General features: G+C 52.4%; 1 protein-coding gene and 1 pseudogene across 1 annotated transcript; one reads left to right on the forward strand and one right to left on the reverse strand.

Annotated features, from left to right (window-relative positions):
- Nucleotides 1-374: 374 nt before the first annotated feature.
- RCN3 (reticulocalbin 3) lies at nucleotides 375-9,113 on the forward strand. Its single transcript, XM_049786221.1, has 6 exons — nucleotides 375-660; nucleotides 2,960-3,162; nucleotides 3,922-4,094; nucleotides 6,272-6,332; nucleotides 8,420-8,619; nucleotides 8,813-9,113. The coding sequence occupies exons 1-6, from the start codon at nucleotides 413-415 to the stop codon at nucleotides 8,918-8,920; spliced, it is 993 nt and encodes a 330-aa protein (XP_049642178.1). The 5' UTR covers nucleotides 375-412; the 3' UTR covers nucleotides 8,921-9,113.
- Nucleotides 9,114-11,600: 2,487 nt separating this feature from the next.
- On the reverse strand, nucleotides 11,601-11,761 carry LOC126028912 (uncharacterized; annotated as a pseudogene).

An 11,761-nucleotide genomic window follows, 5' to 3' on the forward strand; every position in this document is an offset into this window, starting at 1 on the left:
CAAAGAGAGCTCAGTGGGGCTGGGTAGTCCAATAAAGGGCGTCTAGGGGGGCGGTTCGGATCTGCTGGGGTCTGGAATTAGGGTGCAGCTGGAAGCCATTAGGGGGTCCTGGGCCTGATTGCTCGCCGCTCACAGCCGAAGCTGCCACTTTGCTCAGGAAGCGCGCTGCCACGTCGACCCCCATCTCCTTGCAAACTCGGGGACTCGCCTGTGGTGGTGAGTTGCAACCCCCTCTGCAAAACCCAAAGCCCTGCCCTTTCTTTCCTTCTTGGATGTAAAACTTCTAAAACTTCGCAGCAGCCAGACACTCTCTGCACCCCCCCAACTAGGCCCAGGTCCCCCACTTCTGTCCCTGCACCCCTTTTCACTCTGACCCCAGATTCAGTCTCCCCCCACCGCTTCCCAGGCCTTGATGATGTGGCGACCTTCCATTCTGCTGCTGCCGCTGCTGTTGCTGCTCAGATCCTGGGCCCAGGGGAAGCCTTCCCCGGATTCGGGGCCTCACGGCCATGCGAGGGTGCACCAGGAGACCCCCCTGAGCGAGGCCCCTCACGATGATGCCCACGGGAACTTCCAGTATGATCACGAGGCTTTCCTAGGAAGAGATGTGGCCAAGGAATTCGACCAGCTCAGCCCAGAGGAAAGCCAAATCCGTCTAGGGTAGGAAAGATTTTTAGGGGTGTGTGTGGGGGGAGCAGAGTGCGGGATCGTGGGAGCAGGGTGATGATTTTGTATGATTGTATTAATAAGAAGACATTTAAGGGGCTGGAAAGATAGTATAGTGGGTAGGGCCATGCTTTGCATATACCTAGCTGGGTTCCAGAGTCAGAAGGAACCCCAGAGCATCGCTGGGTATGGTGGCCCCCCAATATTTAATTAATCGGCCACACTTTGGGGGTGCTCAGGGACTCTATCTAGCTCCTTTATTGCTCATTCCTCACAGTGCCCACAGGACCATGCAGTAGTGTGGATCAAACCTAGGCCTCCTGCATGCAAAGAATGTCCTCAATCCATCCCGTGATGACTCCTGCCCATCAAGTTGTAGAGAAGTTTTAATGGCGTGGGGTGACCATTTTTTGCTGGGGTGGGGCTCAGGGCTTAGTCCTGGCTGTACTTTAGGGGCACTGGAGGACAATCCTGGGTTAGCCATATGCAAGCTAAGTGCCTTACCTACTGTAATATCTCTCTGGCCCCCAAAGTCACACCCAACTATTCTGATACCACATACTTTGGTTTTAGGGGTTATTTCTGGCACTGTTGGGGGGTTATATATGTTTCTGGAGATCTAACTGTATTCCGGGATGACTCCTGGCTCTGTGCCCAGGGATCACTCCTGATGGAGCTTGGGGGACCATTGGGGATTGAACCTATGTCTGCAGCATGCAAGGCAAGCTCCCTCCCTTCTATACTATTGTCCTGGTCCCCGTGGAGCTATCTCTTTAGCCCTTGAACCCACAGTCTTGTGTGGTTTTTGTTTGTTTGTTTGTTTTTGGTTTTTGGGTCACACCTGGCAGAGCTCAGGGGTTACTCCTGGCTCTGCGCTCAGAAATCACTCCTGGCTGGTTTGGGGACCATATGGGATGCCGGGATTCGAACCACCTTCCGAACTGGGTCAGCTGCATGCAAAGCATACGCCCTACCGCTGCACTATCTCTCCGGTCCCATTTGGTTTTATTTTTTGGCTACACATGGTAGTGTTCAGGACTTACTCCTAGCTCTGTGCTCAGGGACCACGTGTAGCAGTGCTCAGAGGGACATATGGAATGCCAGGGACCAAACCCTGGCCATGTGCAAGGCCAGCACCTTACCCATTGTACTACCTCTCTAGCCCCTTGAACTCACATCCTTAACTACAACTCACACCCCTGGGGTAGGGTTTGTGTCCTGGGGACAAAACCAACCAGATAGAACAACCTGGTTCATTGGATCAACCCTGAGGAGCAGTGAGGGGTGAAGTAGGGGCAAAGCCTCGGGGTGAGGGTGATAACCCCTAGACTAGAGCAAGGCCAGAGGACACTTAGGGAAAATAGGAATAAGGAGTCAGACTGATGGAGCTGGAGAGATAGTACAGTAGGTAGGGTGCTGGCCTTGCATGCAGCCAAACTGGGTTCAATCTCGGACATCCCATATGGTTCCTGGAGCCCCACCAGAAAGGATTCTTGAGCACTGCTAGATGTGACCCAAAATAAAAATTAGGGGCCGGAGTGATAGCATAGCGGTAGAATGTTTGCCTTGCATGCTGACAACCTGGGACAAATTCAGGTTTGTTTTTAGTTTAGTTTTTGGGGGGGGTGTTTTTTTTTGCCACACCCAGTGATGCTCAAGGGTTACTCCTGGCTCTGCACTCAGAAATTGCTCCTGGCTTGAGGACCATATGGGACGCGGGGGGATCGAGCCGCATTCAGCATGAGGTTAGATCATGCAAGGCAGACGCCCTACGGCTTGCACCACCGCTCCACCCCCAGAAACCCGGGTTCGATCCCCAGCTAGCTACAAGGGACATGGCCTGAGCCTTGGGGCAGTCTGGTGATAGTGGTTCAGAGACTTGGGCCTAGGATGCTGCAGATAAGGGGCTCTGTGCGACTCCCTCTTTCCCCTCTCGGTCTAGTACACATTCAGGATGAGGGGAACCAGAGCGTTTGTGGGGTGTGGCCCTGGGTAAATTAATGAGGCGCTCCCCTAAACCCTAAACAGTGTCTAGGGATAGACCAAGAATCTCTGATCAATCGCTGAGCCTGGTTAAAGGGGCGGAGCCCGAGAGAAGAGGTGTGGTCACATAGTGGGCGTGGTCTGTGATTGACAGGCGCCTCTCCCACTAATCCGCACGCCTTGACCTTATCCCCGCCCCCGTAGGGCGGGTCTAAAGGGGCGTGGCTTCAAGGTGGGCGTGTTTATAGTGTGGGCGCGAGTTTGCTGTGGGTGTGGCCTCGTTTGACATGTGCCCCGCCCCTACTCCCAGGCGCATCGTGGACCGCATGGACCGCGCCGGGGACGGGGACGGCTGGGTGTCGCTGGCCGAGCTCCGCGCGTGGATCGCGCACACGCAGCAGCGGCACATTCGGGACTCGGTGAGCGCGGCCTGGGACACGTACGACACGGACCGCGACGGGCTTGTGGGTTGGGACGAGCTGCGCAACGCCACCTATGGCCACTACGCGCCCGGTAGGCCGCGAAACCCGACCCCCTTGCCCCACCTGACACCTACCCCGGTCCATCGGAGAAGCCTTGACCCACTAACCAGACCCCTGACCTTTGCACAGTGAACTCCCCAGTTCCTGATCTCTGGCATGAACCCTTCTCTGTCATGGGGGGTGTCCAGTCCAGTCCGACATTTCCTTGGTTGCTTTTGTTTGGGGGGGCCACACCCGATGGTTTTCAGGGCTAAATCCTGCTTCTGAGCTAATGACCTTTGCACAATGAACTCTCCAATTCCTGTTCTCTGGCATGAATCCTTCTCTGTCATGGGGGGTGTCCAGTCCAGCCTGACATTTTCTTGGTTGTTTTTATTTGGGGGCCACACATGGTAGTTTTCAGGACTCTGAGCTCAGTGATGGCTCCTGATGTTCGAGGGTCACTCCAGCGTCTTATCTGCCATACTACTTCTTTGGCTTCCTCTCCTGGACTTAGGTTTTATTTGGGGGTCCTACCTGGCAGTGCTCAGGCCTTTGTCCTGGCTCTGTGCTCAGAGATCACTCCTGCTGGAACTTGGGGGTCCAAATGGGATGTCAGGGGGAGAACGTAGCTCAGCTGTGTGCAAGGCAAGTGCCCTGGCTACCTGCCTGCTGTACCATCTCTCCAGCCCCATCTTTACTGAGAAGCAGCTTCCTGAGCTCATTCCTCCGCTCTGGACCCCCGTAATTAATCTTTTTCTTAGTGGACCCCACTTCAGGACCTCGTCTCACTGTCGATGCCCTTCCCCAGGGGAAGAATTCCACGATGTGGATGATGCTGAGACCTATAAGAAGATGCTTGCTCGGGATGAGAAGCGATTCCGGAAGGCTGACCAGAATGGGGACTCCATGGCTACCCGGGAGGAGCTGACGGCTTTCCTGCACCCCGAGGAGTTTCCCCACATGCGGGACATCGTGGTCGCTGTGAGTGAGCACCCGGTGCCCTCCCCATAGGCCTCCCCATGCCTGGGCCCCCTGTTCGCACTTAGCTTGGGGCATACACTCCCTGTCCACTAATCAGTGGGGACAATCTCCCCCATGGCTTGTCTGCTCATCCTTTGCTCAAACTGAGGGTTCCTAACCTGCCCCCCAAGAGTTTCTTGGAGAGCCCCAATCCTGGCTGAACCACATCCCTACATCTGGAGTATACATTTGTGACTCCTGCTGACATAATCTTCATCTGTCTCTGAAAAATTTCTTGGAAGGTTCCTTGCTCAGTGCTCAGGGGAGTCTCTCTCAACAGTGGTTGGGGGATCAGGCCAAAGCTCAAATTCGGCGCCCAGCAAGCAAAGCCTTGGCATTCCAGCATTTTGAGCTCTCTTTCTCTGGCCCTATTAATTTCTTTGGGGAGCAGTTTGAGCCCCACCTGGTAGGGCTCAGGGATCACTCCTTGTGATTTTTAGGAGGACCCTATGCAGTGCCAGGTTTCAAACAGAGCTTGGCTACCCACAGGGCAATCACCTTAACCTCAATATCTCCTAGACCCCCTTTTACCCCATGAGCTACTGCTGGGGTTACTGCCAGGTGTGGCCCCAAACAAGCAAAAAAACCCAAAAAAACAAAAAACAGTCAAAATAACAAAAAACACAAGTTGCAGCTGAGGGCACTGAGATGCAGAGATCAGGCCATCAGTGGGACACCCACCTGCTTCAGAGCCCAAAAATGGGGCGATGGTCTCAGCAGGATCTTGGCTAACAGAGGGTTCGGCCACTTCTGCAGAGCTGAGTGTGGGGTGCAGAGGCTGGGACCAGACACACCCTGAAGAGTCTCATGGCCGCACCTGCTGGGTCCAGGCTGGAAGTGCTGCTTCATCTTCTGGGTTTTGGCTGGAAGTGCTGCCATGTCTGTAGGACCATGACTAAAAGTGTTCTGCTTGTCCTATTGGGTGGGGACCTATTCTTCATGGCCACATCCCACCTGTGAGACCTGGAGCACTTCATCCCCCTGACCCAGCTCCAGAGAAGCCAGGGGTAACCCCAGGGCACTGACTCCTGATCACTACCAGTCCACCCCATTCAACCCCCCAAAACTATATAGTAGTAAAAGAAAACAAAAAAGAAACTTTTAAAAAAATGTTGGGGGGGGCCGGAGAGATAGCATGGAAGTAAGGCGTTTGCCTTTCATGCAGGAGGTCATCGGTTCGAATCCCGGCGCCCCATATGGTCCCCTGTGCCTGCCAGGAGCAATTTCTGAGCCTGGAGTCAGGAATAACCCCTGAGCACTGCCAGGTGTGACCCAAAAAAAACCAAAAAAAAAAAATGTTGGGGGGTTTTGGGCTTCACCGAGTGACGCTCAGGGGTTACTCCTGGCTCTGCGCTCAGAAAACCTGGCTTGGGTGACCACATGGGATGCTGGGGATCAAACCATGGTCTATCCTAGGTCAGTGGCGTGCAAAGGCAAATGCCCTACCCACTGCACCACTACTCCAGCCCCAAACAAAAAAATTTTGACCTTGGGACCAGAGAGATAGCATGGAGGTAAGGTGTTTGCCTTTCATGTAGAAGGATGGTGGTTCGAATCCTGGCATCCCATATAGTCCCCTGTGCCTGCCAGGGACGATTTCTGAGCGTGGAACCAGGAGTAACCCCTGAGAACTGCCGGGTGTGATCCCCCCAAAAAATTTGAGCTTATGGGGCACCCTTGGCAGGACACATACAGTCTGGGCACTGTATGCAATGCTGGGGGTTGAACTGGGGTTGGCCACGTGCAATGCAAGTGCTACTTCTCTGCCTTCCCGGTACTATCTTCTGGCCCAAACTAGTCAAATTTGGACTGCAGAGAGCTACCTGTTGACCACAGGTTTTGCAAGTAAAAGGTGGGTGTAGGTCCCCTAAACTCTTTATGGAAACATTTTATGAGCACTAAGCTAGGAACAACCTTTGAGCACAGGCAGAAAACAGAGGGAGAGAAAAGAGAGAGAGAGAGACAGGTGAGAGAGAGAGAGAGAGAGAGAGAGAGAGAGAGAGAGAGAGAGAGAGAGAGAGAGAGAGAGAGAGAGAGAGAGAGAGAAGGAGCTCCACGCATCAGTGCTTGACCCAGAGCAAGATTTCCTGGGGGCGCCTCTGACTTCCGGGGCCAACCCCAACCTTGTCTGTCCCCAGGAGACGCTGGAGGACCTGGACCGGAACAAAGACGGCTATGTACAGGTGGAGGAGTACATCGGTGAGTGGGGGCCCTCAGGACAGGACGGTCAGCTCACCCCTTCCTGGAGCACTTTCTGTGTCTAACACCTGAGCCTGGAGTCAGCCAAGACCGTGCTCAGGACCAGGTGTGCCAGTGGAAGTCGGTGTGTGTGTGTACATGTGAACCCAAATTTTCACAACATGCCAAGGACATGGATAGGGACTCTAACACCACTCCCAGGTGATCCCTTTGGCCCAACCCCCAGAAAGTACAGAATTGAGTCCAGGAAAAAGTTTGTTAGCTTTGGACCCACACCTGATGGTGCTCAGGGGTCATTCCTGGCAGGCTCCAGGGGCCCTAGAGGATGCCGGATATGGAACCCAAATAGGTTGCATGCAAGACAAACACCCTTCTTGCTGTGCTATGGCTCCAGTTCATAAAAGGTTTTTAATTTTTGTTTGTTTGTTTTTGGGTCACACCCGGCTGTGCTCAGGGGCTACTCCTGGCTCCATGCTCAAAAGTCGTCCCTGGCAGGCACAGGGGACCATATGAGATGCCGGGATTTGAACCACTGTCTTTCTCCATGAAAGACAAACGCTTTACCTTTATGCTATCTCTCCGGCCCCCCAAGTTTTTAATTTTTATTTTTCTTTCCTTGGTTTTTGGCTCAACTGGCAGTGCTCAGGGACTATATTCCATGCTGAGGGTTGAATTTGGGTCAGTCGAGAGCAAGAGAAGTGCACATCTGCTTTATGACCACTCCAGCCCCAATATTTTGGGTTTTTTATTTATTTTATTTTTTCTTCACCCCCCAATTCTATTTTATTTGGGGAATTTTGGGGGGACTTTTTTGGGGGAAATATGGGGGATGTTTGATATTGGGATCAAGCTCAGAACTCTCCCACGCAAAGTGTGTGCCTTAGTTCTCTGTATGGACTTTCCTGCCCCTGGCATAGGTGGGTTTTTTTATTCTTTATTTTATTTTATTTTATTCTTTACTTTACTTTACTTTTTGTTTTTGTTTTTGTTTTTTTGTTTTTGGGCCACACCCTGTGACGCTCAGGGGTTACTCCTGGCTATGCGCTCAGAAGTTGCTCCTGGCTTCTTGGGGGGACCATATGGGATGCCGGGGGATTGAACCGCGGTCCGTCCTAGGCTGGCGCAGGCAAGGCAGGCACCTTACCTCCAGCGCCACCGCCCGGCCTCTACTTTACTTTTTACTTTACTTTACTTTACTTTACTTTACTTTACTTTACTTTACTTTACTTTACTTTACTTTACTTTACTTTACTTTACTTTACTTTACTTTACTTTACTTTACTTTACTTTACTTTTTACTTTACTTTACTTTACTTTTTTCAGACTTTGGGCCACAACCTGCGATGCTCAAGGATTACTCCTGGCTCTACATTCAGGAATCACTCCTAGCAGGCTCAGGGACCATATGGGGTGCTGGGGATCGAATATTGAACCTGGATCAGCTTCCTGCAAGGCAAACGCTCTCCCTGCTGTTTTATATAACTTCAGGCCTTGGTGCAGTGGGGGCGGGGAGGGAGAGAGAGAGAAAGAGAGAGAGAGACTGAGAGACAGAGAGAGACAGAGACAGACAGAGAACAAGGGAGGGAGGGAGGGAGGGAGAGGGATGGGGGGGAGAGAGAGGAGAGAGATTAAACATCACAATTGAGAGGCCAAAGAGATAGCACGGCGGTAAGGCATTTGCTTTAGATGCAAAAGGACGGTGGTTTGAATCCCGTCAACCCATATGGTCCCCCCCGAGCCTGCCAGGAGCGATTTCTGAGCATGGAGCCAGGAGTGACCCCTGAGCGCTGCCGGGTGTGACCCAAAAATCAAAAACCAAAAAAAAATCACAATTGAGTGACAGGCCTATTAGATGTCTTTCTGGTAAATCAATTATACCTGTCACCACACCCTTCAGAACCATCACCCCCTTACAGGTCAGCAGGAGGAGGTGCCTTCCTATGGAGAAATCTGGGGGCTGACTCCTGGGGCAGAGATATCAGTGGAGTTCCTTGTCCACACACCAGGGCCCTGGGCAGTACAGTGGCTGCTCAGGCATGGGTGGCTGGAGCTGTCTGAGTCTCTTGCCCTGCCCTGTCCCCCCACAGCTGACCTATACACCGGGGAGCCAGGGGAGCCCGAGCCCGCCTGGGTGCAGACAGAGCGGGAGCAGTTCCGGGACTTCAGGGACATGAACCATGACGGGCGACTGGACCGCGACGAGGTGGGCCACTGGGTGCTGCCGCCTGCCCAGGACCAGCCGTTGGTGGAGGCCAATCATCTGCTGCATGAGAGTGACAGTGACAAGGTGGGGGAATGGGGGGGACAGGGATGGAGTATAAGGGGGTGACATGGGGAACAGGGATGGGGACAGAGATGGGGACATTTGAGGGAGCAGGACAAATGTGGGCAGGGGTATATCTAGAGAAGTGGGGGACAGACCTGAGGGCTCATAGTCTCGGAGAAGGGGGGCCCCAGCTGATCTCTGACCCCCCCTCCAGGATGGACGTCTGAGCAAAGCCGAGATCTTGGGCAACTGGAACATGTTTGTAGGCAGCCAGGCTACCAACTACGGCGAGGACCTCACACGGCACCATGACGAGCTCTGAACCCCTCCTGCCCCTTCAACCCTTCAACCTGTCTCCCCAGCGCACTTCAGGGGTTCAAGAGCACTGGAAGCACCTGCCAAGCCCCTCATCTCCTCCACAGCCAATCCAGCCTCCTGGCTCTCACCTTGTGCCCCCCAACTCCAATCTGAGCCTCTCGCCACATCCAGGGAGGCAATAAAATACAGTGCTGGGGGCTCCGCGTGTGTGTTTAGGGGAGGGCACGCGGGAACTGGGGTCACAGACAGGGGCTGAGCCCCCCACCAGGAGTGACCCGTGAGCTCTGTGCTCATGAATTTGGCTCAGAGACATCAGGTGTAACCTCTGGCCCCAAAGCAAACCCAAACCTCCCTGGGACAGAGCCAGCAGCCAGGATAAGTGCTATACTGCTGGGGGAGTCCTACACCGGGGAGGGATCCCCAAACACTAGCACCACGCTGTGGGACCCGCCATCCCCAGGCCAAAAGATCCCCAGGAGATAGGGAATGGAAAGAATTTGGACAGTCCAAAGGTTACATGTTATTTTCTATCTTTTGAGGACAACATCTGGCAGTGCTCAGGGGTTCATTCCTCCTGGCTCTGCGTTCAGAAATCATTCTTGGTAGAGACTGGAGCGATAGTACAGTGGGTAGGGTGCTTGTCTTGCACGCAGCCAACCCAGGACAGACCCATGTTCGATCCAGGATCCATATGGTCCCCGGAGTGATTTCTGAGCACAGAGCCAGGAGGAACCCCTGAGCACTGCTGGGTGTGGCCCCCCCAAAAATAAATAAGGAAAGAAAAAGAAATAATTTCTGGTAGTGCTTGGGGGGCACTATGGGATGCCCAGGTCACTCGTGAATTCTCCATTGTGCTGTCACTCGGCTCTCGCATGTTACCTCCATTCACTACTCCACACAGTTATGCCAGCCCCAGTACAATGGAATGAACGAACCCTTCTACATGCCTGTTTTAGTTCGTAAGAATGCACTGACATGGCCCAGCTCTAGCAAATGTACCTATTAATGGGAGATACTTATTTTTGGGTATCACACCTGGTGGAACGGGGCTCAGTTGTAATATGTGGTGCCCAGAATTGGGCCCCGGTTGACTGTGTGCAAAGCTGCACTGTCTCCTGTTCCTGAAAGATGAAAGAAGGGAAATGGTTTTGTTTTTGTTTTGGGGCCATACCTTCGGCATTCAGGGGTTACTCCTGACTCTGTGCTCAGAAATCACTCTTGGCAGGATCGGGGGACCCTATGGGATGCCAGGAATTGAATCCAGGTCCATCCTGGGTCAGCTGCGTGCAAGGCAAGGCAAACGCCCTACCACTGCACTATCGCTCCAGCCCCAAAAGAAGGGAAACAGGACAGGAAATTGTGGGGAATGTTTTTTGCTTTGCTTTGTCCTGAGGGCCAGTGGTGTTTAGGGGTCATTTCCCAGCTCTGTGCTTTGGGGCAGGGGTCATTCCCAGTGGGGCTGTGGTGACCATTCGGGGCCCAGGGTCAAATATGGGTCGACCTGCATTCACCCTCATTGTCCCATATCTGTAGCTTCCTGTACTTTGCTATCAAGTTTATTTATTTATTTATTTATTTTTGGTCTTTGGGCCACACCCAGTGACTCTCAGGGATTATCTCCCTCTCTTTGCTCCGGAATCACTCCTGGCAGGCTCAGGTATGCTGAAGATCTAATCAGGTTAGCCAGCTAGCACTGTTTCTCAATTATTTTCTGCCATGCCCCCCTAGGAAGAAAAAAACATTTTTCGCACCCCCCCCCCCCCGTGCGACTGTAAATAGCATCTTTTTTTTTTGTTTGCTTTTGTTTTTGTTTTTGGGCCACACCCGGCAGTGCTCAGGGGTTACTCCTGGCTGTCTGCTCAGAAATAGCTCCTGGCAGGCACGGGGGACCATATGGGACACCGGGATTTGAACCAACCACCTTTGGTCCTGTATCGGCTGTTTGCAAGGCAAACGCCGCTGTGCTATCTCTCTGGGCCCTAAATAGCATCTTTATTAAAAAAAAAAAAAAAAAACTTTAACCTGAAAACAAAACTATATCAAATAATTTGAGCTGATTTATTTTTTGTTTGTTTTTGGGCCACACCCGGCGTTGCTCAGGGGTTACTCCTGGCTGTCTGCTCAGAAATAGCTCCTGGCAGGCACGGGGGATCATATGGGACACTGGGATTCGAACCAACCATCTTTGGTCTTGGATCGGCTGCTTGCAAGGCAAACGCCTCTGTGCTATCTCTCCGGGCCCTTGAGCTGATTTTTTAAATCAGAGGTGATGTCTGGATGAATGGCTCCAATGAGCACGTTTTGCAATGCATAGCTTTTCGAAGCGGGGTTTGAAGCCGACACAGCGACTCTCAGCTCCAGAGACATACAGAGACATAAACACGGGGCTTAACTTGTTATGACAGTGTTTGCCGAGGTCAAAGCTCCCCACTCCCCCTTTACGGAGCTTCGTGCCCCCCCCCAGGGGCGTGCTCCACTATTTGAGAAGCACTGATATAAGGCAAACGCCCTACCCGCTGTGCTATTGCTTTGGCTCCTCATTTTTCTTTTGTTTTCTTTTTTTTTTTTTTTTTTGGTGTTTGGGTCACACCCAGCATCGCTCAGGGGTTCCTCCTGGCTCTACGCTTAAAAATCACTCCTGGCAGGCTCGGGGGACCATATGAGATGCCAGGATTCAAACCACTGTCTTTTTGCATGCAAGGCAAAATGCACTACCTCCATGCTCTCTCTCCAGCCCCTCATTTTTCTTTTGGTTTAAATTTTATTTATTTATGTATTTATTTATTTATTAAACTGATAAGAACAGATACTACACTTGATCTTAGCCAAAAGGCCGAGAAGCGAT

The sequence above is a fragment of the Suncus etruscus genome, chromosome 14 (genome assembly GCF_024139225.1).
Source record: "Suncus etruscus isolate mSunEtr1 chromosome 14, mSunEtr1.pri.cur, whole genome shotgun sequence".
Taxonomy (NCBI): Eukaryota; Metazoa; Chordata; class Mammalia; order Eulipotyphla; family Soricidae; genus Suncus; species Suncus etruscus.

What these genes read in the sequence shown, in the direction of transcription:
- RCN3 (XM_049786221.1), top strand. Translation starts at nt 413, where the DNA reads ATGATGTGGCGACCTTCCATTCTGCTGCTGCCGCTGCTGTTGCTGCTC. An exon ending in ACAGGTGGAGGAGTACATCG is followed by an intron (nt 6,333 to 8,419) that starts GTGAGTGGGGGC and finishes GTCCCCCCACAG; the next exon opens with CTGACCTATACACCGGGGAG. An exon ending in ATGAGAGTGACAGTGACAAG is followed by an intron (nt 8,620 to 8,812) that starts GTGGGGGAATGG and finishes CCCCCCCTCCAG; the next exon opens with GATGGACGTCTGAGCAAAGC.